Source organism: Rhea pennata, chromosome 1, assembly GCF_028389875.1.
Source record: "Rhea pennata isolate bPtePen1 chromosome 1, bPtePen1.pri, whole genome shotgun sequence".
Classification (NCBI taxonomy): Eukaryota; Metazoa; Chordata; class Aves; order Rheiformes; family Rheidae; genus Rhea; species Rhea pennata.
Window position 1 is genome coordinate 32826729 of NC_084663.1, and position 24113 is coordinate 32850841.

Sequence of the window (24113 nt, forward strand, 5' to 3'; positions counted from 1 at the left end):
CAGGCCCCATTCAGTTTTCGATTGTTTAATTTACACCATTCTGTACACAGTTTTCTTTCCAGATCCTAATTTCACTTGAAAGAAAGTTTGGGTTGTTTAAATATACAAAACATACATTCTAACAGGGATGAGAAATATGTTCTAACTCTTTTGACAAAGTAGAAATAATCTATACTTTGGAGCAAATATTTACACCAAATATTGGAATTAATATATTGATTTTGAAGTCATAACTTGTAGAAAAGCACTCTTAAGAAAGCAAGTAAAAACGAGCTGCAATCTTACATTGTAGTTGTAATGTTAAAATTAACAATTGTAAAAACTACCGAAACAGTAATGATTTCTTTTCTGCTGATGCAGGAAGCCTTAATTTATACAGTTACAGATTTTTAAAGGAATCATAACCATATTTACAGATGTGTAAATCAAAGTTAATTCATCCTCCTACAAAATTAACTAAAAAGTTAATTTTATGTATTTCTAGTATATGGAGCTGTAAGTCTTCCATTGAAGTTTTTCCTCTTCAGCAGGATGGAATCTGAACTTTGACATACACTAGGATAAAATTATTCCTAAAAATGGATTTCCTCAGATTTCATTACAAAGCCTACCTTTCAGTAATTGTTTAGTACCTATTAAGCATGACTTTGTGCCTTGTTCACCTACCAGATAAGGGCATACTTGTGACCCAAGACCAAACATAAGTTCACACTGCTTATTGACATCATACATTGATCCAGGTAGCTGAGAAGAAAGATCATATATTCTTCCACTCGGTTTGTCTAGGAGACATTCACCATAACCAGTACTATTGTAAAAACAGGAACAAAATGTGAATTAATCACTCCTAATTGATTCACTGGGGGCCAAATCACAAAACATTTTCACATGCATGTCTCAATGAAGTTAGTTATGGGTTTGCATGAACATTATGTCTTAATTCCTTCCCATAAGAAGTTTTTAATTAAGTAAAAAATAAATAAACTAGGCCATTGTTTTTTTCCTCCAAATACCTTTTTTCAGCATTCTTTCTATACCTCTTCTGCAAATTGTTTCTTTTAACCAGAATTCTTCATTCACAATGCTTCCAAAAGGCTTTGCTGAAGATATCTATTTTGCCCTACTAATATCAGAGTGAAGAGTTCTTCAATACTCAAGGCCACAATATTAAAAAAAATATATGTCCTTAGCTTTACATATTGAGTGTAACTGTGCGTACTGAAATCATGGAAGTACTCATTATCCAATGAGTTAAACGTGCTTATGTTTCTGGAAGACTGAAGCCCTACAAGTCAATGGTTAAAGATAATAACAACAGAAAACGAGATATTTAAGCAATACTTCTAAAGTACTTTTCAGAAAGACATTATACTGATACTTACTCAAGAAATTCAGTGATATATTTTTGACTGCATTTTGACCAGGTCCATGGACTTGTATGGTAATTTAAAGTTGGAGCCATCACATGGTATTGATGTTTAATTCCAGCTTCTTTACATTTAAAACTGTCATCATGAGGCACATTAAATCTAAAAGGCAAAATAAACAAACTCCAAAACAAGTTCAGTAATAGTTAATTTAAACTCCTTTTGTTGTAGCAATAAATGCCCAAGTTTTGAATTTGAAAATGCTTTACAAATCATAATTATCTGACATTATGGCATGAAATACCTTAGAAATGCCTTACAAAAATTCCACCCTGATCCAAAATTCTCCATATAACCCATAGAATGCTAGGCAAAGTAAGAATTTTCCAATTAAATAATTCAACTTGCCAGGAAAATTCTAGTCTTTTGGTGATAAGCCACTTTAGATAAGCATCCCATCTACTGAACTGCACACTAGACTGTCCATAACATATTAATCAATTATTCACATCTCAGCTCCAACTTTTCAGTAACAAACCACACTGAGTACATCAACATCTTATTTATATAATTGACATATTGCCATATTTTGTATCTCAGTTTAAGTACTATGACTAATGGCATGTATTGAAATGAACTTCCAGGCACAGAAAAATCAACAAACTAGCTACTAAGCTCTGTAATGCCATCATCATCTATGCTGTGGCATGCCTCATGGAGCTACAACATAGCACCTTTCTGGCACCTCTGATGAGGTATGCACCATAAAATAAAATGTTGTCATAGCCTCTTATTTTTCTATGTAAAATATTTCTCTTTGTGTTATTCTATTGTATACTGAAAGCATCAAATAGAAGGAAGAATATTTCTGTGTTATATTAACCACTGTCTTTTCTTAAAATTAAATTCCTATTAGGTATAGAATGCAATTGGATCTGATGAGACTATGCTGCACATCTGCGATACCTTCCCGGTCTTCCAACTAGTTCATATGATGGAAGGATGGAATACAGTTCTATGGCCAGTATCTCCAATAGTCCAGGTGAGCAACTGGGTAAGCTATATGGATCCATGGCTTCTTTATCTCTAGATGGTGGGCAGAACTTGCTCAATGCAAGGGGTAAAAGTAATGACTCTTCTAGAAGGACACAGCAGACTGCTTCCTCTTAGAAGCGAAGAGCGTATTATTGGAAATTGATCATATTCAAAAGAAAACCAAAACATTTACCTGTTGGCAAATAGGTACTTACACATGTCCAAGTTCATGTGCTATAGTAAAAGCAGCACTTAATCCATTTTCTTCACTTATAGAACAGCTGCGTAGTGGATCACACATTGTACCTAGCTCTGCTAAACCTGCAAAATTGAACTTTTATATAAAAGCTTAATAGAACAAGGTTTCATGTAGAAGGAGTGACTCCATAAATGAACACTATGGCATATGTGTTAAAAGTCATGCCTAAACTATGCAGCCAGACCAACAATCACCTGCCATAAAAGTACATGTCAGGACAGAAAAGCATGGCAAAGTTCATTTTTTTGTCCATGTCACTTTTTTGCATCTACTTTCTGGTTTTTGCCCAACTACAATGAAATTCTCTTACAAGTTTTATAAGTAAAATCATATTGATTAAAAAAGAGTAACTCACCAAGAGTATCACACTTCTCTCTAGCTCTGCAGATATCTTCCCTTGAAGGAAAAGATTTATTTTAAAATAATATGTCAAGTAAAAAGAACATTTTTAAATTATTTCAGTGTTGCTACATTAGTTACAGCAATTGAGAATCTGATCCTCAATTTTTACTCTTACAGTCCATTCAAAGCATTAACATTCTTGTGAAAGAAGTAATTTAAATTCACTAGATTAAACTCACAGTATTCTTGTCTAGTTTGCAAACAGTAACAACTCAAACACTATACTGTTTCCCCACAATGCTCAAAAAATAGATCAAATACAGAATGCTGCTGAAAAATGTACAATTTCAGTACAGTTGGAACTACCTTATGTAGGCATCCATCTGCTAAAATAATGATGTAAAATTCAGGATAAACGTCAAACCATTTTAAGTGCTGGCGAACATCTGATTTGAACACCAGAAAAAAAAAATAAGAGCAGCAAGAGAGAGTATGTATTTCAGTGACTGAAAACCAGAACCTCCCCTGAGGAAAGCAGACTGCAAGAATTCATTATGCTCAGTACAATACCATGTTGCTGCTATGTAGACAATAACTTCACTTGCCTTGTAGCAATTTAATTTTCATTATCATGAATGAAAGCTTGATCAAATGGTTAGCTACCAACATGGTATTATCAGAGTTACTACTCATGCACTGGTAATCTGTGGTTTGGGGGGAGTGTAAGATATTCTTTATTTTTCTTTTATTTTTCCTTTTTTATTATATGAATAGTATCAGTGGAATGGTTAAACATAATGATGTCAATAGGAAACTGAATCAATTGTCTCACGTCACTGAACAATTCTGGCTATTCCAAATACTGTACCTAGTGATAAGAACAGCAGTATCATGATGAGAAGGGTGAGCATCATCCAAAATGTTTTGTGCTTGCTGCCATAAGCAAAAATTACGAAGAGTGGTAGCTGCATTAAAAGTGATAGCTGGTCCTTCCTAAGCAAGAAATGGCCAAGAAACAAAAAAGGGTTGTAATATTTATGCACTTGCACTTGTTATTTTGTCATTTTTGCCCCAGATCTGCAAAATGATCAGTGTGAGTGCAAAGGAAGTTAGACTCTACCCAAGAGTTCACTCATGCAGATTCGTTTATAGTATCAGGATCTTAATTAAGTTAAAAGTCATTGGTCATCAGAATCATTATTTTTAATCAATATATATAATGCAATCAATATATATATGCATCATGTGTTAGATACAGAAAAATAGGGTGGTAAGACATTTAGGATAAATTAAAAAAAACAAGTATTTGAAAAATGTATACTTGTTACAATCTTAATAATTACAGCTGCTTTGGCTGAAAACTTCATCAAAACTCTCTATTAAAAGTCACTATTTCCCTGTCACATTTGCATGAGTATAACCCTATTTTAGAGAGTTATGTACAAGCTTTAAGCCCATTCAGGTCAACAACAGGTCCTAACAGAGAAATGGGGAAATATATCCATTAAATAAAGGATCTGCAGTTAACCTCTGTACACATTAATTAAATCTGCATTGTGCTACCACCACATTTATTCTTTTTAAACATATATATATATATATACGGTCAAAGAAAAGAATTTATTTAAAAATAAAGTATTTTAGGTTTTTTGAATTACAATGAAAATTTACACATAGGAAGTAATCTTAATATTTATTTTTCCTACCTGTTCATTGTGAATTACAATTAACTTTACAATAACTATATTTATAAGATTTCCAATACTTGAATCTTTATAGATTGCTGCAACCTAAAGAGAAAAAAGCCAGAGGATTAGAATATTAAATTAATCTGACAAGCCTTATTTCATTTTGACATATAAACAAGCTGCTATACAACAGATGCCTCATGCATTCATCTGTACCTTTCTACCCAATAGTATGGTGATAAATCCAAAGAAGTTGCCAAGTTCTAAAATAAGATGGTGCCTCAAAACAGCTCACATGTACTGCATGCACAAAGGTCAGAAAATGTGCAAATGATGTTATTAAAATCCACTCTCCATAAGAAAACTTGCTATTCTGTGATATATTCTGTGATAGCTTCCTAAATGCAAAAAATGCAGTCTTTTTAAAATTCAGAGGTATAATTTTATATTCATTTCCAAACACTTAGACACCATGTTGATAAGCTTAATGCAGTAAGTATATGCATTATACACTGTAAACAATATAGTTTATTCATAAAATAACCAAGACAACAAGACTAATGTCAGTGGGACTAACACAGACAGTCTGGACATAAGCTGTTTCATGTGGATGATCTGTAGAATCAAGACTCAACATACTAGTGTCAGAAAACAACTATGAACTAATAGACGTTTTGTCTTATATTTTAAGGGAAGCCGGACTGAGTTCTAAACCTGTGTTGAAAACCTACCTGACACATTGTACAAAGGTTTATTTCCTCACTTGTAAAACTCGTATTTATATATCGAACAGACATTTTTATATAAATCTTACTGCCAGGCAGAAAAAATCATGAGTCAAATCCACAGACCAAAGCAGAACCATTTTGAAAGTTATGCTTCATAAAGGCAGTTAAAAAGTTTATTCACTTTCCATAATGGCAGCTTCAGATGTCATGCCCATACAGGCTTGTGCTAATCTTACGGTCTGCAGGGCTACAAAAGGAACAGGAAGAAGGAACTGATTCAGCTGAAAAGCTTTTTTTTTTAAATCACATTGATGCTGATCAACATGATCTCACTCATGATGCAGCCACTCAGGCACAAGTGCTGGCAAAGGGAAAGATGCTGAAGAACAGACTTCTCTCGGAGGTAACCTACATTTGAGCAAGCTCAAACTGTTTGTCAAACCACTGCCTTGCTGTGTACGCATCCCATGCACTCTGCAAGAAGAAGCTTATTCTGAGGACTGACTCTCCTACCACTCAAGCTGATGTAACAGCTACTTAGAATGCAGTCAGATAATATGTTATGCCATAAACTTATATAAGAAGATGACTTGCAGATAATGTTAACAAAAAGATCTTTATAGAGCAGATAACAAACCATACTGTTTTGTGCCTAGACTATATTACTGAAACAAGCATTGCTATTGAAATACAGTAAACCTTCCAATTAACTTTGTAAATCAGTCTAGCTAAGAATTCTTGTTTTGGAACAGAATATTCTGAAATTCAAGGAACAGCTGCATTTCACTGGCTGTCGGGTAGATAGAATGCAGCTAGCTCATCCGAGATAGTAACACTGGACACAGTCAATGAACAGATACATGATCTGTCCAGTTCTACAACGGTATGTATCAGGTAAAACAGGCCAAGGGATTGAAGACTTCTTGAGAGGTTGACTAAATTCAGGTAGCACAAAATAATACCACAAGTTTCTAAACTGGGATTATTACAATCTTCAGTGTAGAAATTTCCCTCAGTTTCTTAAAGGCCTCCAGTATCATAGCATATGAGGGAAAGACTGAGTTCTGGCCCTGAGTGACCAAAGTCCACGCTGGAGCTTTCTTAGGATTTAAACTTAGCATTTTTTGTTTTCATTTATTATTATTGCTTTAGCTGATGGACTTTCCCGAACATTCCTAATAATTAATTTCCTAATAATAGGTCCTTGAAAAATCTGTTATTGTTGTCGGAGTGCTGTCAGTTGAGGCTATCTATTAAAAAAATCTATAAATATAAAAGATACAAACCTACAAACACAAAGCTTGGTCAGGTGGCCTCCTCCCTGCCTTTTGACACAATGCACACTTAAAATGTTTGAGTAAATTCTTCAAAAGCAGATGTGTGAGTGTGAGGGACTGAAGTAAGTTGCTCATATCTCAGAAGAAATGGATCATCAGGTTGAATAAATATGAGAGAGAATACCTCATTGCACACCTGAAAAGCATCTCTTCTTCAGAATGTACAGGAGAAAATCTGCTACAGACCTTCAACATCATATCCATGCAACATCTGCTGAGTAGATGCACCGAGTTATCTACTGGCTATCTCTGTCTGGAGCACAGGTGAAGTCTGAAATCACGTCATTTAGATGCCTGAGGCCAGTAGTTCTTGACAGGATCTGAAGCATACTCTCTCTCATATCGGAGACAGGTAAGATCCTGCTAAACTTAAAAGCTAACACTGCTCTCATTAACCCTGTGTTTGAGTCAAAGTATGGATCCTGTGTCTTGTAGGCACGTCATGACCTCCAAATATTTAGTTATTACTACCACTGCTATGGTATGGTAAAGATCAAAGAGCAAAACCCTCTACTGGTAATGAGAGTTCCTACCAGTGATATAAGGTATTTTCTACAGGCTGGATGAGTGCCATGTATAAAGAAAAAATCCAGAGTAATTGAAAACCACAAAGCAATCTTGAAGATTTACCTAGGGAACTGTGTAGGCTAAAATCATCAGCTGAGACTTGAATGACAGATTAATGCAATGAGGTATCAAAGGTCTGGAATACCACATTCTTTCTTATTTTTAGTGAAAAAAGTAATGGGATAAGTGCTCTCTGCTTTTGTATTCTAAGGACACCTCTTCCAATGCTCATTTATCTGAACAGTAAATTGCAAGAAATTACTTATTCATGAAAAAGGACGATAAAATGGGAAAGGAATTTGACAAGATACACCAGTTCTTTACAATTTCCAGATCCACTTGCTTTATAGTGATCTAAATGCAGACTTCACAGAAGTAGTAGGTGATAGACAAGATAAAAGAAAATTACTTTCAAGGAATTTTAAGATTGTTGATACCAGCATCCACATCACAGAATATGTTCAGTCTGCACAGCAACATAAAAAAGGAAAAAAAGATGAAGCTAGATCAGTAAGGATCACATGTGTGATTTCCATGAAATTCCCAAGGATCTCCATCATCTTTGAAAAGTCATGGGGAACTGGAGAGGTGCCTGAGGACTGAAAGAAAGCCAATGTCACCCCAGTCTTCAAAAAAGGGCAAGAAGGAGGACCCAGGCAACTATAGGCCAGCCTCACCTCCATCCCTGGAAAGGTGATCGAACAGCTCATTCTGGATATCATCTCCGGACATATGGAGAAAAAGAAGGTGATCAGGAGTAGTCAGCATGGATTCACCAAGGGGAAATCCTGCTTAACCAATCTGATAGCCTTCTGTGATGGAATGACTGGCTGGGTAGATGAGGGGAGAGCAGTGGACGTCGTGTACCTTGACTTCAGCAAGGCTTTTGACACTGTCTCCCATAACATCCTCCTAGAGAAGCTCAGGAAGTGTGGGTTAGATGAGTGGACAGTGAGGTGTACTGAGAACTGGCTGAAAAGCAGAGCTCAGAGGGTTGTCCTCAGTGACGTGGAGTCTAGTTGGAGGCGTGTGGCTAGTGGCATCCCCCAGGGCTCAGTACTGGGTCCTATCCTGTTCAACTTATTCATCAATGACCTGGATGAGTGGACAGAGTGCCTTCTCAGCAAGTCTGCGGATGATGTTGACCAAGCTGGGAGGAGTGGCTGACACACCTGAGGGCTGTGCTGCCATTGAGAGAGACCTGGACAGGCTGGAGAGCTGGGTGGAGAGGAAACTCATGAGGTTCAACAAGGGCAAGTGCAGGGTCCTGCACCTAGGGAGAAATAACCCTAGGCACCAGGACAAGCTGGGGGCTGACCTGCTGGAGAGCAGCTCTGCAGAGAAGGTCCTGAGAGTCCTGGTGGATGACAAGTTGACCATGAGCCAGCAATGTGCGCTTGTGGCCAAGAAAGCCAATGGTATCTTGGGGTGCATTAGGAAGACTCTTGCCAGCAGATGGAGGGAGGTGATCCTGCCCCTCTACTCAGCCCTGGGGAGGCCTCATCTCGAGTCCTGTGTCCAGTTCTGGGCTCCTCACTACAAGAGAGACATGGAGCTACTGGGGAGAGTCCAGTGTAGGGCTACAAAGATGATCAGAGGGCTGGAGCATCTGCCCTATGAGGAACGGCTGTGAGAGCTGGGCCTCTTCAGCCTGGGGAAGAGCAGACTGAGGGAGGATCTTATCAATGTGTATAAATACCTGAAGGGAGGGTGTCAAGGGGACGGGGACAAACTCTTTTCAGTTGTCCCATGTGACAGGACAAGAGGCAATGGGCAGAAATTGAAGCACAGGAAGTTCCGCCTGACCGTGAGGGGGAATTTCTTCCCTGTGAGAGTGACGGAGCACTGGACCAGGTTGCCCAGAGAGGTTGTGGAGTCTCCTTCTCTGGAGATCTTCAAGGCCCACCTGGATGCAACCCTGTCTACCATGCTCTAGGTCACCCTGCTGAGCAGGGAGGTTGGACTAGATGATCTCCAGAGGTCCCTTCCAACTTTACTGATTCTATGATTCTATGACTCTATTAAAGTCAAGTTTTCTCATTACTACAGCTGTGGCCAGGTGGAGGAAGCAACTTAGGCACAACAACATTTAGATTCTCTTGATGTCGCTCCTGTAACTGGCCATCAAACTGAGACTGAATTGTGACAAAGTGCCATACTGAGAAAAGAAATGAGGTAATAACCAAACACATCTGGAGACTGGAAGATAAGCAGGTGATAGATCAAACAGAATTTTCTTCAGCTCTTTTTCTCTAGCTATTGCAATACAAGACTTCTTTTTTTTTTTTCCTCATCTGCTAAGTGCAACCATGGTACCAGGGGAATAAAACATTCAAATCCCTTGAAGGAAACATGGTATCACTTCTTAGCTCACATGTCTTTTGCAACCTCCAACAATCTCTTATTTATCACAGTAGTGCTGAAAGGATATGAAATATCCAGGATCTGGGAAATTTCTCCTTCACCTCTTTCACAGGCATATCCTGATTCTGTCATATATTTTGTAAGACCCTAGAATTGTCTGAAGTTATGAGATAAAGAAGTCGTCGTAACATTTATTGATTTACTGAGGGAGAATCAGAAAAAGCTGTGTTTTTATTTCTGCTGGTGTTACTCTTTATCTGTTCCATCCTTCGGTCTTTACTGTACAGAGCTGCCTTTTTCATCGGAAGAACTTAGTACCAGTAGAGACCTGTCATGCAAGCTTGCATTAATACACACCGTAGAGTTATCATTTTTTCTGTGAGCTTTAGGTCATCTCCTGTAATCAAAGTTCTCTCCAATCTACCATCCTCTGAGTTAACCAAATTCAGTTTCCAGATGATTCCCTATTGTGTTTTGATGGAGACAGAAAGAAAGAATATGCCCCTTTTAAAGACTGAGTCACCCTTTCACAGGAATGCCTGGGATCTGCCTTATCACTAGCCTGGAGACTGAGACAGCTGTGAAGATATCCCTTTGACATTGCAATAACTTGGTGAATGGTGACTTAGTTATTACCATCATCAGTCTCTTGATGAAAATACAGGCCAAGGCCTGTATCAGATCACATCAAATGGCAGTGTGTACGGCTCTGATGTCAAAGCATCTTGCTTTATCCTTCCTTTCAGTATCTGAAAGAAAATTCATGAAAAGACCAATCCCAAAGAACAACCATAGTTAGGCTTCTCTAGCCATTAGAAGGTACTCAGAAAGACATATGAGCGTTGCTTGGCAAAATGTCTACTTCCTACATGTCAGTCCCAACTGGCTAATCCCACATCCTTACTAATCATTAAAACAGTAAGGAGACCTCACTTTAGGGGCAGTCCTTGAATGCTGAACTACTATGGAGAAAGTCACAGGTATTAGCCTAATCACGAAGTTTCTAACAAAAAACTAGCTAACAATAGTAGTAAATAGCACTAGCAACAGTGAAGTGTAAAGATGGGCAAATATATACCTGCCTACCTACTGCAAAATTTCCATCTCTGTATTAGATTGTGGAACTCAAGATGTAGTGTGGTATAGGGCATTAATACATTCAATACACAGGCACACTAGGGCTGCAATATCTGTAAGGACAGTCACAATAAAAAAGTAAGCTTTTTTAAAATACATATAGACATCCATATGTCAAGAAAAGCAACAAGTATAGCTCAGAGAATATTAGATAAATGATACTTTGAGATTAACTGTTTCCAACTTTGTATATTAATTGTATAATCAAATAGCCATTTTCAAAGAAATATTTAATCTTGCCTTAAAGAGTACAAGATCATCTATCCTGTGGTGCTTACATATACAGAGAAGGAAAATGATAAAGTATAGGGCTTAAGCAAGAAAAATGGCTTTATACCAGCTCTGTAGATTTCATCCAATGTGAGATAGAAACTATTGAACATTAATACAGCATTAGTAGAAATGCACCATTCAGAATGGATAGAAAGAGTGAAATACACGATTAGTAGTCTTTAAGTAGCTGGATATAAGGATGCAAATAAGCAATACACTCTTCCAAAAAATTCTGAATTTAAAAATTCTTTTCACAGGCCTCTCACACAGAAGAAATATGATTAACTGAAAAATCATTTGAATTTACTGCCTATTTTTAAAATTATGACTATATGTCAGCACCAATAACATCAAATGTTCCTAAATGCTAGTATGCATCCAGCCATTTTTCCAGAGTGTTACACAGAAATGAAACATTACATTTGCACATTATGAACTACAAAGGAAGTACAAAAAAATTCTTTAAATTCATGCCATAGTATATATGAGAATAAAGTCATTTAGCTATTTTTTAATGACAGGCCAACTGGTTTCACTGGGGCAGCACACTGGTACAGGATTCTCTCCACAGATAATATGTTTCAGGATCAGTGCTGATAATTAGCTCTTAGAATGGCAAAAAAAAAAAAAAAAAAAAAAAAAAGAAAAGAAATATGAACAAGACTCCTCCACATGAAGCATTTTTTGCCACTCAGACCTGTTACTCACTGCCTTGCATTTTACATCTTGGTAAATTACAGTAGCCATAAAATGTTACTAAAATGACAGTAACTATTTCAAGCTACTTCAGTGGTAGCTTGATTTGCATGAATCCAAAAGACTACAAAAAGAAGAAAACAATGGAGAGTCAGAGCCTTTTATGTGCAACTCACATTAGAAACTTATCTTGATGAAAATTAAAATGTCACTTTTTAATATCATTTTATAACATTATTATTTTAGCATTGTTTAATGCCATTTTATGATGACACAGTCCCACTGCAAGTTCAATGATCTAAACTGATGCCTTCTCAGCCCTATCCTTGACTGCACAGCTGGCTCCCTCCCATGCTGCAGCTCCAGCACTCATGTGACTAGGCAGTCAGCCAAGTTCAGGAACTGAGCTGGCTGAGACAGTCATACCATAGGTGGTGTTACATGTCAAATTTTCTTCCCAGCAATGCTAGATTAAATCCTTGCTGTGAATAGACTTAGAATACACTAATAAATTTAATACCAGTAGTACTATATAAATAGCAAATTTCTTAAAAAATTCAGTAAGCAGGTCCCCAATACCCAAAACAAGGACAGTGCCACAAAATATATTGAGAAACCAAATCTGAAGAGCCTTTGGTGTTACCACAGTAACTAACCTCCAGTCTTTTAAGGAAGGAAAGAATTACCAGACAAATTAGAAGCTTTTTGGTTTTTTTGTTGTGTGGTTTTTTTTGTTTGTTGTTTTTTTTTTGTTTTGTTTTTTGTTTTTTTTTGTTTTTTTTTTTTTTGCAGTTAGTTTCTAAGCCAAGATCAAGCCTCATTGTTAGGGACTTTAAACTGTCACAATCCGTAATGTGTCTAAGATAAGAGTCCTCCAGCAACTACACCTATTAAGGCAATGACTTCCACCTGCTCTGCTGATGGAATGAAAAAGAAGATGAGGAGCTAGCAACCTCAGGTTTGTTATTTTTATTTTATTTATCATATATTAAATAATTACATAATTTATTTTATTTCAAAAATCTTTTAAGTCCTAAGCATTTCTATGGCAAAGATATTCATTGTGCTTTTAAATAAATATTTCAATCAAGATAAGTATTTCCTAGACACAGGTATTACTATGAATATTGATCTTGCGAAGAATTAGGCAATTTATAAAAAATGAGAAAATGCATTCCATTTCCCTTTCAATAGGATTACTTGCATGCTGAGAATTAAGCCTTTACAGGTTGAATTAGATAAATGACAAAACACTTAAAAGCACCCCCAAAATTAGTAGTATGTTTCAGTTCTTACTTTCCATCCATAAAACAGTATCCTATAGAAGCAGATTTGCTGATGTTAAAAAAAGAAAAGAAAAGAAAAACGGGCCAGGACTTCAAAGGATCTTCTGGGAGTTAGGTGTCAAAGTTTCATTCAAATTTAATGGGATTTATATGCATAAACTTTTAAAGTTTCTTTAAAATCCAAGCCAAAGTGGAATATGCTTACAAGTTTAGGAATAATTGTAAGAGTATCATATAATGCTTCTTTCATTTAAAATGTCAACAACCTGACAATTTCCTGTACCAGTAGAAGTTGCTTGACCAGACCCAAGTATTGCTTAAATTTTACAATCAAAGCTTTCTAAATAATGGCAGAAAGGATAAAATTTAATAGTTTCATTTCTTCTCTTTATGGAAATGAAAATATAACTAAGAATGGTTCTGCTTCAAACATTAATAAGCTATGGGTCAAGAAAAGACCTACCTGGATACTGACAAATATAGATCACATAGCAAAGAATGGTAGTCATTTATTTTCCTATTTATCACATTTATTACTAACTACTGAAACATAACTATCATGGGGTAGGAAAGAGAAAAGGACAGACTGAAAATGGGATCTCTTTTTTATGCCTATATTTGATTTTTTTTGACAGAGTAATATGGTTATTGGTAGGGGGCTGGGCCACATGACTTCCAGACATTTCTTACAAACTAAATTATTCTTATGCTGTGTCATAGCTGAAATCGTTTAAGGACTAGAGGACACTAAGCTGGTCTTTGGGATACATTCCCATGGGGAAAAAAATTAACTGGACTATGAAGCCAGTCTTTCAGAATTAGGACCTGAGAATATATAGTTTGTATTTTCCACAACTTTTGCATTTATAAAAGCCAAATATTTCTAGCAATGAAGTTTCAGCAAAATTTCATTTGAAGATTACCTTCAGAAGTAGCAGATGTCATATTGAATAAGAGCTGTCAGAAACATCATAGACATCACAGAATGGTAAGGTTGGAAGGGACCGCTGAAGATCATCTAGTCCAACCGTCAGCACAACCCATACGGTGACTGAACCCACGACCTTGGCATTAGCAGCACTACACTCTAACTGAGTGTATTAAATTCACACTAAAGGCATACTTTTTTATGTATGCCACTGCCTCAAGACCAGCGGTAACGGACCTACGTCCCAGCTCTAGAAACTCAGCATAGACAGATACATGCAAGAATGAAATAATAATCTTTCTGGCAAAGAACTGATGTTCTTTCATTCAACATGTAAATTTTAAATGCTAGATCTTAGAAACAGTGCGTATAGACTCTCTTTAACTACAATTATACAATGCATAGATATTCTATATAACTAGTAAAAGTCCAATTACATAAATCAGGAATTATACTCACTACAATCACAACAGTGTCTCATGAAATTTATATAATAAATAAATGTTCCATTTCGTCTTACTGTAGTACTGTAAAAAACAGCTTCCATTTTAAAATAATGTTTTGACCTCTTCGTTTTGATTTGGAGTATAGCTCTGTATTAAAAAGCAGCTTTATAAAAATAGCATCTTTGGGATTAATTGTTTCTCAGTGAATTCCAAACTGAGTTTGCACTGTAAGCAACCAAAAAATTTTGAAAAAAAAAAAACTTTCAACAGCAACATTTTTAAGTCAGGCATGAACTTTCATAGTTTCACATCAGCAGTAGAAAAAATCAGAACACTGTATCAAATTACTACAAATTTAACATATGCTGAATCTCACTTCAAATTGAATGATTTTTCTTACAAACTAACCAAAGAAAATTCCAACTAATTCTATGATACCAGCTTTTGTGCAGTGATAGGAGAGTTCTGAAATCATATAAGAAATAACTGACATTCCTAATACGAATGAATTAAAGTTTACTTACTATTGACATCAGTGTTAACACATAGTGCTGTAAATTCTGTCCATGATGATGAACCATTTTTGTATCAGCTGTAACCATCACTTCTACGTATCTTGGGTAGGAAAGAAAACGTTTTGTCCGGGAATGTGGATTATTGCTACCATCCTCCAAAGATAAGTTTTTAAAAGCATAGTCTAAAGCAGTGGACTTCTGTAAAACATTTATCTCCTCATTTAAACTGCTGAAGTTCAGATGTAGTAAAGTGCTTTTCTTCAACTCTTTTTCTATAAGGTATGAAAAGATTTACTGTAGAATGCACTTTCTAAATTTAAAAACAGATAGTCAAAAAGCTGCACAAAATAGACAAAGTAAGAAGGTTATTATACTTATGATCTATTTCCAAAGGAATCAATGCAAGAATTTAAAAAATATATTACGTAGAAATAGTTGTAATAGGAATGTTAAATTCAATGTCCTGTATATTATTATACAGTTTTCTCACACATGGAATCATTGTTAAAAATTGATTAAAAGTAGACAGCAGTACTGTACAGTTTCCAGCATTCAGTATAATCCAAACAGACAGGCTAGAACAAAGTAAATAGACAAGCTTAAGCAGTATAGCAAAGGAAACAAGTTAATTAAATAAAACAGCAATGTTTACACATGAACATTTGACCCAAACCAACAAAATGCCAAGTATTCCATAACAAAGACTAGCCTTGATTTCTGAATTCAAATCACTATTGATTTTTTTCATTTGTATATCCTTATATTTTTATGAACAAAAATTTTTTTACATAAGCAGCTATGCAAGGAAAAAACCCCTGGGGCTTCCTTGAAAGCTTTGTTAATATTCATCACATAGGATAAGGTCCTGAAGGAAATATATAACCTACCTGGATATCTCCAAGCTAAGTACTGTAATACATCCTAATTATATAACCTAAGGTAATCCAGCAAAGTTATTCAGAGAGTCTGATTTAAACTCTCTACACAGTCAGGGACCTCTGATTACTGATACACAAAATCCATTAGTTGATCAGGGAGCCACCTTTGAAATAGCCCTCATGAAAATACTTAACTGAGAAGCATATCTGAATTCTCTCTAGTCTTCACAACTTAAGCATCTAACTTCAATCCTTTCAGAATCAAACACCATTATCTTTGTGGAACCTAGATTCCCTCTTAAAAACTAACCAAAGAGAATAGTTTTCAGTCTTTTTATTCTAACAGCTTTGTGGTTACAGCACTAATTCAAGAATCCTGAGATCAAGATTCAGTGCCATTCTCAACTTGAGAGGATTTAAATCTACATATTTCATATTTCAAAGACCCTCTATTGTAAGGCTTAAAGCTACTTTTGATAGGACAACAGTCCTTTGAAGTTAGGACACAATACAGCTAGGATCACTACAGTCAAGAGACAATAGCAAACATCTTAAATTTTGCTGACTAATAATCTGAAAGTCAATCATAAAATACAGATATGGTAATTGCAAAAAACTATTATCTCTAATAATAAAGAGGTGAGAATTTGGGAAGTAGCATAGGGAAGGAACATGTTAGTCCCTACATACATTAAATGTTTTCAGACTGACTGAGCCTGAAACACTTAAAGAGAACTGGCTGAAGCAATCTCATATTCATATTATCTTTACTAGTTCACAGGTGTTTGAGATTTCAGAGTACTAGAAAAATGGGAAATAGCACCTGTACCTGTATTTAAAATGGAAGTTTTATAGAAGGCACGAACATACAGATTAGCCAAGTTCCCTTCGACATTAAGTAACAAATCAAATTAATGTTATTTATAAGCACCAGAAGATAACAAGGGAACAAGTAATAGCTAACCTACTTATCAAAAACATATCATGTCAAACTAATCTAATCTTGCTACAACAAGCAAACAGGATTTACAGATAGAGGAAATGCAGTAGAGATGTATGGTAGCTGACTTGAGTGAGGGTTTTAACAGTTCCCAATTAATTTTTTGTAATCATGTTAGTCTAAAAACAACTACTATAAAAGTGAGAAAAAATTACCTTTGAAATAAATTTTAAAAGTAATTATCATGGTTCAAGTTCAAACTAAAAAGATGAACTGAGTGGAATTTCAGAAGTTATCTGTTGTGAATCCAGTATTACTCAAAAATCTTATTCACAATTTGAAAAAATAAATTGATTGTATACTGTATGTACAAATATTAGAGACTGGGAAGAGAACTAGGCATCTTGGAGGACAGCATCAGAATTCAGGGTAATCCAGAAAAAACAGAAGATAATGATCTGAAAAAAGAAAAAAGCTGCAACTCAAGGAAAACAATTGCAAAATTCTGTAACTGGGCAGGAATCATAACTGGAGATGCGTGGAATGGAAAGGAACAAGTTAAATAATTTTATAGCAAAGGATATAGGGATTATAGTGAATCACAAGTTGCCTACAGATCAACAATAGTTGAGAAAGTTGAAAAATATCTGAGAAATTTAGACTGAAATGTATTAAACTCATGTACTATCTAAATACATCTGAAGTATTCCACTCTATTCAGTAGAGGTTATGCCTCTGCTAAAAGATTATGTTTTGAGAAACTGATTTTTTTTTCCTTTTTTTTTTTTTTTTTTTTTTTTTTTTTGTAATGCAGAGGAATTGGAAAAAATTCAGAGGAGAACAACTTCGTAAAGAAATCTGGAAACATGATCCATACAGATAGATTTAGGAAACCAGGGATGTTTAGTCTAGAGAGGAGTAGATTGGTAGAAGACTGTTTTCAAATATGTAAGAGATAGCAGCAAGTAAAGAAGTAAATTTATCTAATCTGCAAAATATTTGGAGAATAACAATAAATTTAAATTGTTGCAAAATAAATTTATCTCAGGTATTAGGAAAAACCTTCTTATTGCTCTAACAGTTAAACACTGGGACAGACTGCCTAGAGAACTGTGGAATCTCCACAGAGATCTGACCGACAGACACTAAAAATGAGGTAGGATGAGTTGATCTTGACTTGCAGTAGTAGTTTAACTAATATTTCCTTTCTGTTTTCTGTGATTCTTTTAAATGTTTTTGAAGCAAACATATAGTAACATATATAGAGATTGGGAAATACTCTCAAAGAAGAACAGATAGAATACAGCACATTTCACTGTAAAAGATTAAAAGTTTTATATTTCAACATTGTACCAAGGAACAAGTAGGACAGAGAATTTAAAATGGTATTGATGATAAAATAAAATGGATAAGGAAAAGTTGAATGAATAATCCAAAATTAATTTTCTTTGAACACATAAAATGGAATTCACTTGACTATATTAGGTATGTATGTCTATATTGTATATTCATAATCTAATCATCCAGCCTTTCTATATAGTCAGCAGAGAGAAACAGGCATTTCTAGGATACAAATCATCTCACCAGAAACAACACATTTAAAATAGGTCACACGCATCATCAGAACTAAAAGTGACCTTTTCTCTCCTCTGAATATACAAAGGGGCTAGCTAAGGATGACTAACATAGACATACAATGTTTAAAGTTAGATGAGATGGCTCACTATTGTCATTATCGTTACAAATTACAACCTGTTCAAGCATTCACAGCTTAACTTAGAAATAACCTGTTCTCACAAAGAAATCCTCTCAATATCCTGTGTAAAAGTTCACTTACTGAAGAAAACGTCTCGTGATCACAAGGGGATATTGCCAGATACATGCTGTTCTTCCTTGAAGAGCAAATGTAAGGCAAGACTAGCATGAATCTCTAATTTAGAAAGACAGAAACATAACCCCCCAAAGTTTTCTCTATGAGCATTTCTGCAACTCCACCCAAAGAAATGACGGTAATGCCTGGTTCACAGTCTTTTCTAGCTGAATGGAAAATGAGGAAGATAAAATTCTTAATGCTTGGAGACTTTTCCTCATAGTAGGCTGCTTAATAGTATTCTCTCATACACAGCATAAGAAAAAAAACAGAACAAAAAGATCTTTACTTCATCATAAAAAATCAACCTGTTGCTTGATTTTCAAACCAAGTAATAACTCCTCGATTCCAATGCCAATCAATGAACAGATAGCATCAGCTACCCAACATAGAACTAAAGAACAAGAAATACTTGTTTAGTCACTTTCTGGCCTTAGTATCTATGGATAAGCAGCACTCTGAACATATTACTCCTGAGTATAAAATGTGCTCTAAGAATAGTCCAAGATTAAAACACTAACTAAACTGTTGGGGTTTGTTTTGTGATTTGTATTTTCAAATATCTGATCAAATATTCCTTAAGACAAGGAAATAAGGTCTCATTTTTTATTATCTTCCTTTTCTTCATATAAGTCAGTTATACACTCAACCTCACATAAAGATTTCTGAAATGCAAGTACAATTAAAATGCATAAATGCAGATTTCAATCTCATGAAAAGTGTAGAATTTTAATTAGACGGGATGTTTCAAAATGCCAGGCTGAACCAAATATAGGCTGCTTTCTCCTGTTGTGAATCTCCACCCATTTGTATTTTCTTTGAAGCCCAATAAATGAAGCCTGCATGCTTCTATTAAAAGCACAACAAAGGCATTTATTATGTCACTGAGCTTAAAAAACTGTTTCAGACACAATGAAAAACACTTTTAAAATGGCACGAGTATAATAGTAAAGGTTAAGAAGTGCATTGCTCAGGCAGAGTCTTCAAAGGGTTCTACATCATTATATCTCAAAACAGATGGTATCTCAGTGCTTGGAACTACAGTTTATGGACACCTACAATCTCAAATAAATCCTTTCTAATCCTACTCTTTTGTCTGGTTTTTGTACTTTGATGATAGCTGCAGGTGTCCTTCCCACATCATATTATTTTCCAACTATGAAGAAGCATATGTAACCATGCAAACAACTACTGAAAATTTTCTGCCAGCTAAAAATTTATTAAATCATAGTGCTTTCTGTTTCATGATATTAATAATGGTGTTTTCTTCTCATATTCACAGTCATTGCACATGCTCACTCTAACGTAATTTCGCATAGATTAACTTACATAGTGTCCAGCTATGAAAATGTAACCATTCACCTGTGACATATCCTAGTACTATGCTCCTAAATTCTCTTTTTCTTAATTTAAATAAAACTACATACTATTACTATGCCATATGTATAAATTATTAAAACATGCATAATGAAAAACATCTACATTGGCAGGTAGTATTAGATACTCCCATTATTAGGGCTGAGAGATCTATCGGATTATCTGTTAGACTTGCAATCAATTAACTGTATTTTGTGAGCATAAACATACACAGCAGCTCCTGTGTATCTGGTCCTCAGATGTTATATGGAACAAGATAGGTGTGAAAATAAGCCCACAAGTTCTTGCAACATCAGGATGTATTTTTACAAGAACATTGTGTCCTTCATTTGAATTCATCACTGATAGAAAAAGAAAAGGTCACCAAGCTTAAGTAAAACAAATGCATAGGTTCTAGTGGAAAGATCTGGAGACTGACGTTACCAAGGAAAATGGCATCTTGCATTTTGTTAAAATACCAGAACTTTGACACTTGAAAAGGTCACATTGAAATTTAAAGGATGACTATACCTGAAACTTCACAAGGTTTATGGGATTTCTGATACTTTCTTTTAAATTCTTCATGCCTGTATATAAGATGTGGTTTGTTATGTTCATCTTCATGTTCATCTCCATCTGCTTTCATCAGAGGTTCTAAAAAATATTCACCATCATGTGCCTTAAAGGTGCCCATCTGAAAGTAAAGAGGCAACTGATTTATTGTCTACTGAAAATACTGATATAAAACATAATTTTCATGCATTTAATAAACAATTTATGATAATATTTTAAAATTTCTGAAAATAAACTTGCACTTGAGACACAGAAAACCCAGCGGAAGCAGGAGGGATGGAAGCTGGATGGTGACAGGAAGAGAAATAGAGAAGTTTGCTTCCAGAGAGACTTGCCCCACCAGAATATCTCGTTAAGAAGTCTACCATACGAATTAATAATGCATCATATGTAATCTCTATACAAGGTTAATGAAACAAAAGAGATCACAAAAGCAAGAAGAGTCTAGCTATAACTAAGCAGGACCAGCTGGGAACTATGCAAAGAGGCAAGTGGAATGTATCAAGAACTTCAGTGTCTGAGTGTTGCCAAAATTCTAGATTGAGTTCATTCCTCCTCTCCCTTTTCCTTCATATAATTTATAATTTTTTTTCTTCTAAAATTGCACTTTTATCATGTATGAGTAACTGTGTTAGCCTAATGGGTTTTTTTCTTTTCCAAAAGGATTTTGAAACTAGTTCCAGTTCACAGTTGAATAAATATGTTTTTCTCTTCCTTGATTTTGTTTTTCTCTCTAGCAGACACACAGGTAACTACATCCTGGGAACCAAAGGAACTTGATTACTCACCAAAATACATATACAAAGAAAAATTTCTAAAATTAAGTTCCTTTTTTCCCCTGTAACCCATTCAATTAAGAAAATCTAATGTGGAATCTCTTCCTTCTTTCTGCACTTCTAACCACAGCCACAGTTTCCTATGGCTTAACTATCTTATTTCATAAAATTATGAACAGCACAAGACGAACAGATAAAAAATGCACAGAGCCAGATAAATAGCACTGGGAAGGATGGGAACAAACCTTGTTTAGAAACCAGACAGCAGCAAATGAGGACATAGCTTTATAAACCAATATTAAAGCTAGTGCAACTACTAAGAGGAGAAACCAGGTAAGAATTTACTGAAGTGCTTTCCAAATTTTTTGGCACGTGCCTCACTTCACTCAAGTAAGAACTCAGAGTGAGCAGGTGCTTTGCATCCTATTAGCTGTTCTGCCATATTGGTGAGGCACATTATCAGTAAAAGAATAATGATAATCTACATAATATGCTTTAAGAGATTAAGTATTCCTATCAACCTAGAAAAGTAGGGGTATAGAATGAGTAGAAAAGAAAGATATGGTTAAAGCAGGAATACTTTTTTAGCAACCAACAGTAGTCTTTTGATATCTGCTGCAGACTACCCTGGTATAGAGGACATTATATAGAAATTATAATATCCTCTTAAATTTGGGAACCTTCTAGCAGTTGTCAATTTTCTATGTTTATAAGCTTGTTAGGCTTCAGGCATATGCATGTCACACTGTCCATAATCTTGCCTGATACATGTTGTCAGAAATTGCAGTTACTGTAAACCCACTGAGGTGGGATCCTCTGTACCATATTTGTTGTGCAATGAAAAAAAGACTCAGCCAGTTAGCAGAGGCGTTTTTTTTTTTTCCTTTCAGCATCAAACAGATCTAAATTCTTTGCAAGTCGTCTTCACATTGGATCTTTTATATGTTCAGTTCAACCTCTTCATATCCAGTGTTTCCAGGGCATGTGGTTTGTAGAGGCCTGCAGATCAAGCACACTGAGAATATTATCTGCCTCCCTGAAAAGGGCCTCCAAAATCTAGGGTTCCTTTAAAACAGATATACTACACCTTGTCAGTTAGTCCTACGTAAAGTACAACCTTCTGGTCAAAATGACAGAGACAGAAACAAGGAGATCCTGTCACTCATGGGTAAGACAGTAAGAGCTGAGTCTAAGATTCTTAAGATTTGTGTTGTTTTTAAGATTTTCTAAGATTCATGTTGCTTTTTGAAAAATGTCCAAACCACCAAAATAGGATAAAACTAACCCTATAAAATCTGTGAACACTAATATGCTAATTAGTTTTTCCCATCATGCTCTAAACCTATCATCATGCTCTAAACCTATTCTGTTTCTAGACAATAGAGACATTTAAAATATGTTATTTTAGATTTTAAGAAAGCAAAAACTTTACTGCTGCTGCTTTATTCCCATACATACCTTATTTTCCTCCTCCTTCTAATAGCTGGAATACATATTTTGTATTGGTTTCTTCAATTACTTTTCTCAATTAACAGGTTTTCAGATTTTACAAAGAAAGGATTTCAGCTAAGAGAAGTATGCTGACTGCAGGAATAGTAGCACAGAGCAAATAAGCAAAGAGTTTGTTCCACACTTTAAACCAAACTCATCTTCCAGAATATCATACTTCCACTGGAAAAGGTAAACTGCAAGACTCAGGCTACATTTCTCTACCATTTCACACTCCAGAAAATCACTAATCAGCTTTTAAGTGAGTTTGATCACTGAAAATCCCACTCAGATCACATATTCAGACAACTAAGTGCCAAAGAATGTCTTGAGGGGCTACAAGTGGTAAATTCCTAACTAGGAATTCCAAATTATATTTATGCATTGTCCCTGTCCAGTGTGGGAAGAATTAGCATGAGGCATCATGACTGACCTAAGTTAATCTACAATTTCTTGTTCTCTGAAAGAGGTATTCTGGCATTCCTCCTCCTCTAGATGTGCACTCCCACCCTTCTAACAGGGAACCACTCTTCCTGGCAAAAAATGCAACCTTATATCAGCAAAAGCCAACTACAAAACCAGACTATCAGGCACATCAGAATGGTGCTCCATAGCTTGTATATCAGGCTGAGCCTAACTATGACTACACAATACAACATGCTTAGCAACAGCTGGGACTCAGCTTTCACTACCCTACAGTCTAAGCATCTGAATCAGAACTGATTCAAGTATTTAACTGAAGTCCAGAATCCCGCCTGGGACAAGACACACTGAATTCATCTAAGGAAAAAAAAAAAAAAAACCCCACAAACAACAAAAAAAAAAAAACAGGCAATTCTTCCTCTTTTAAAAGATATAAGAAGCAGCAGTAACTGTGCTTACCTTTAATTTACAATAAGCACTTACAGAAATTGCCTAAAAAGCAGGAAGAAAATCTCCTTCATTACATCAAATAAATGAAATAAAAAATACATCAAAAATTTATAGTGGAAGAAGAAAGCTAGACAGCTGTAAGGGAGGAATCTTACATTATGTTCCATGATCTCAGAATTATTTTAGGATTTTTTTTGTTTTAAATCAAAAGATTAATTAAAAAGGTACAATATTGTCCTTAAGTCAGGAGATGAACCTGATTTCACCTTTCCAGTTGCTTAGCCTAACGATTTTAGAAAAATGGAGCTGGCCCATTCACACTTACTGTCGTTCTGGCCCAGTGACCCTTATACGGTATCTCAGTATCAACTGTCTGTTTAGGTACAGGAGA

At 35.4% G+C, this 24113-nt stretch overlaps 1 protein-coding gene across 1 annotated transcript in view; it reads right to left on the minus strand.

The window, feature by feature from the left end:
- Window positions 1–24113, minus strand: part of ADAMTS20 (ADAM metallopeptidase with thrombospondin type 1 motif 20) — a 110716-nt gene that overhangs the window by 74370 nt on the left and 12233 nt on the right. The window contains exons 3-10 of the mRNA XM_062583717.1: window positions 20544–20706; window positions 14978–15240; window positions 4710–4793; window positions 3872–3996; window positions 3017–3057; window positions 2618–2723; window positions 1383–1529; window positions 667–808 (exon numbers count right to left, since the gene is read on the minus strand). Of these exons, the coding sequence (XP_062439701.1) occupies window positions 667–808; window positions 1383–1529; window positions 2618–2723; window positions 3017–3057; window positions 3872–3996; window positions 4710–4793; window positions 14978–15240; window positions 20544–20706 (1071 nt within the window). The remainder of the gene's footprint in view (window positions 1–666; window positions 809–1382; window positions 1530–2617; window positions 2724–3016; window positions 3058–3871; window positions 3997–4709; window positions 4794–14977; window positions 15241–20543; window positions 20707–24113) is intronic.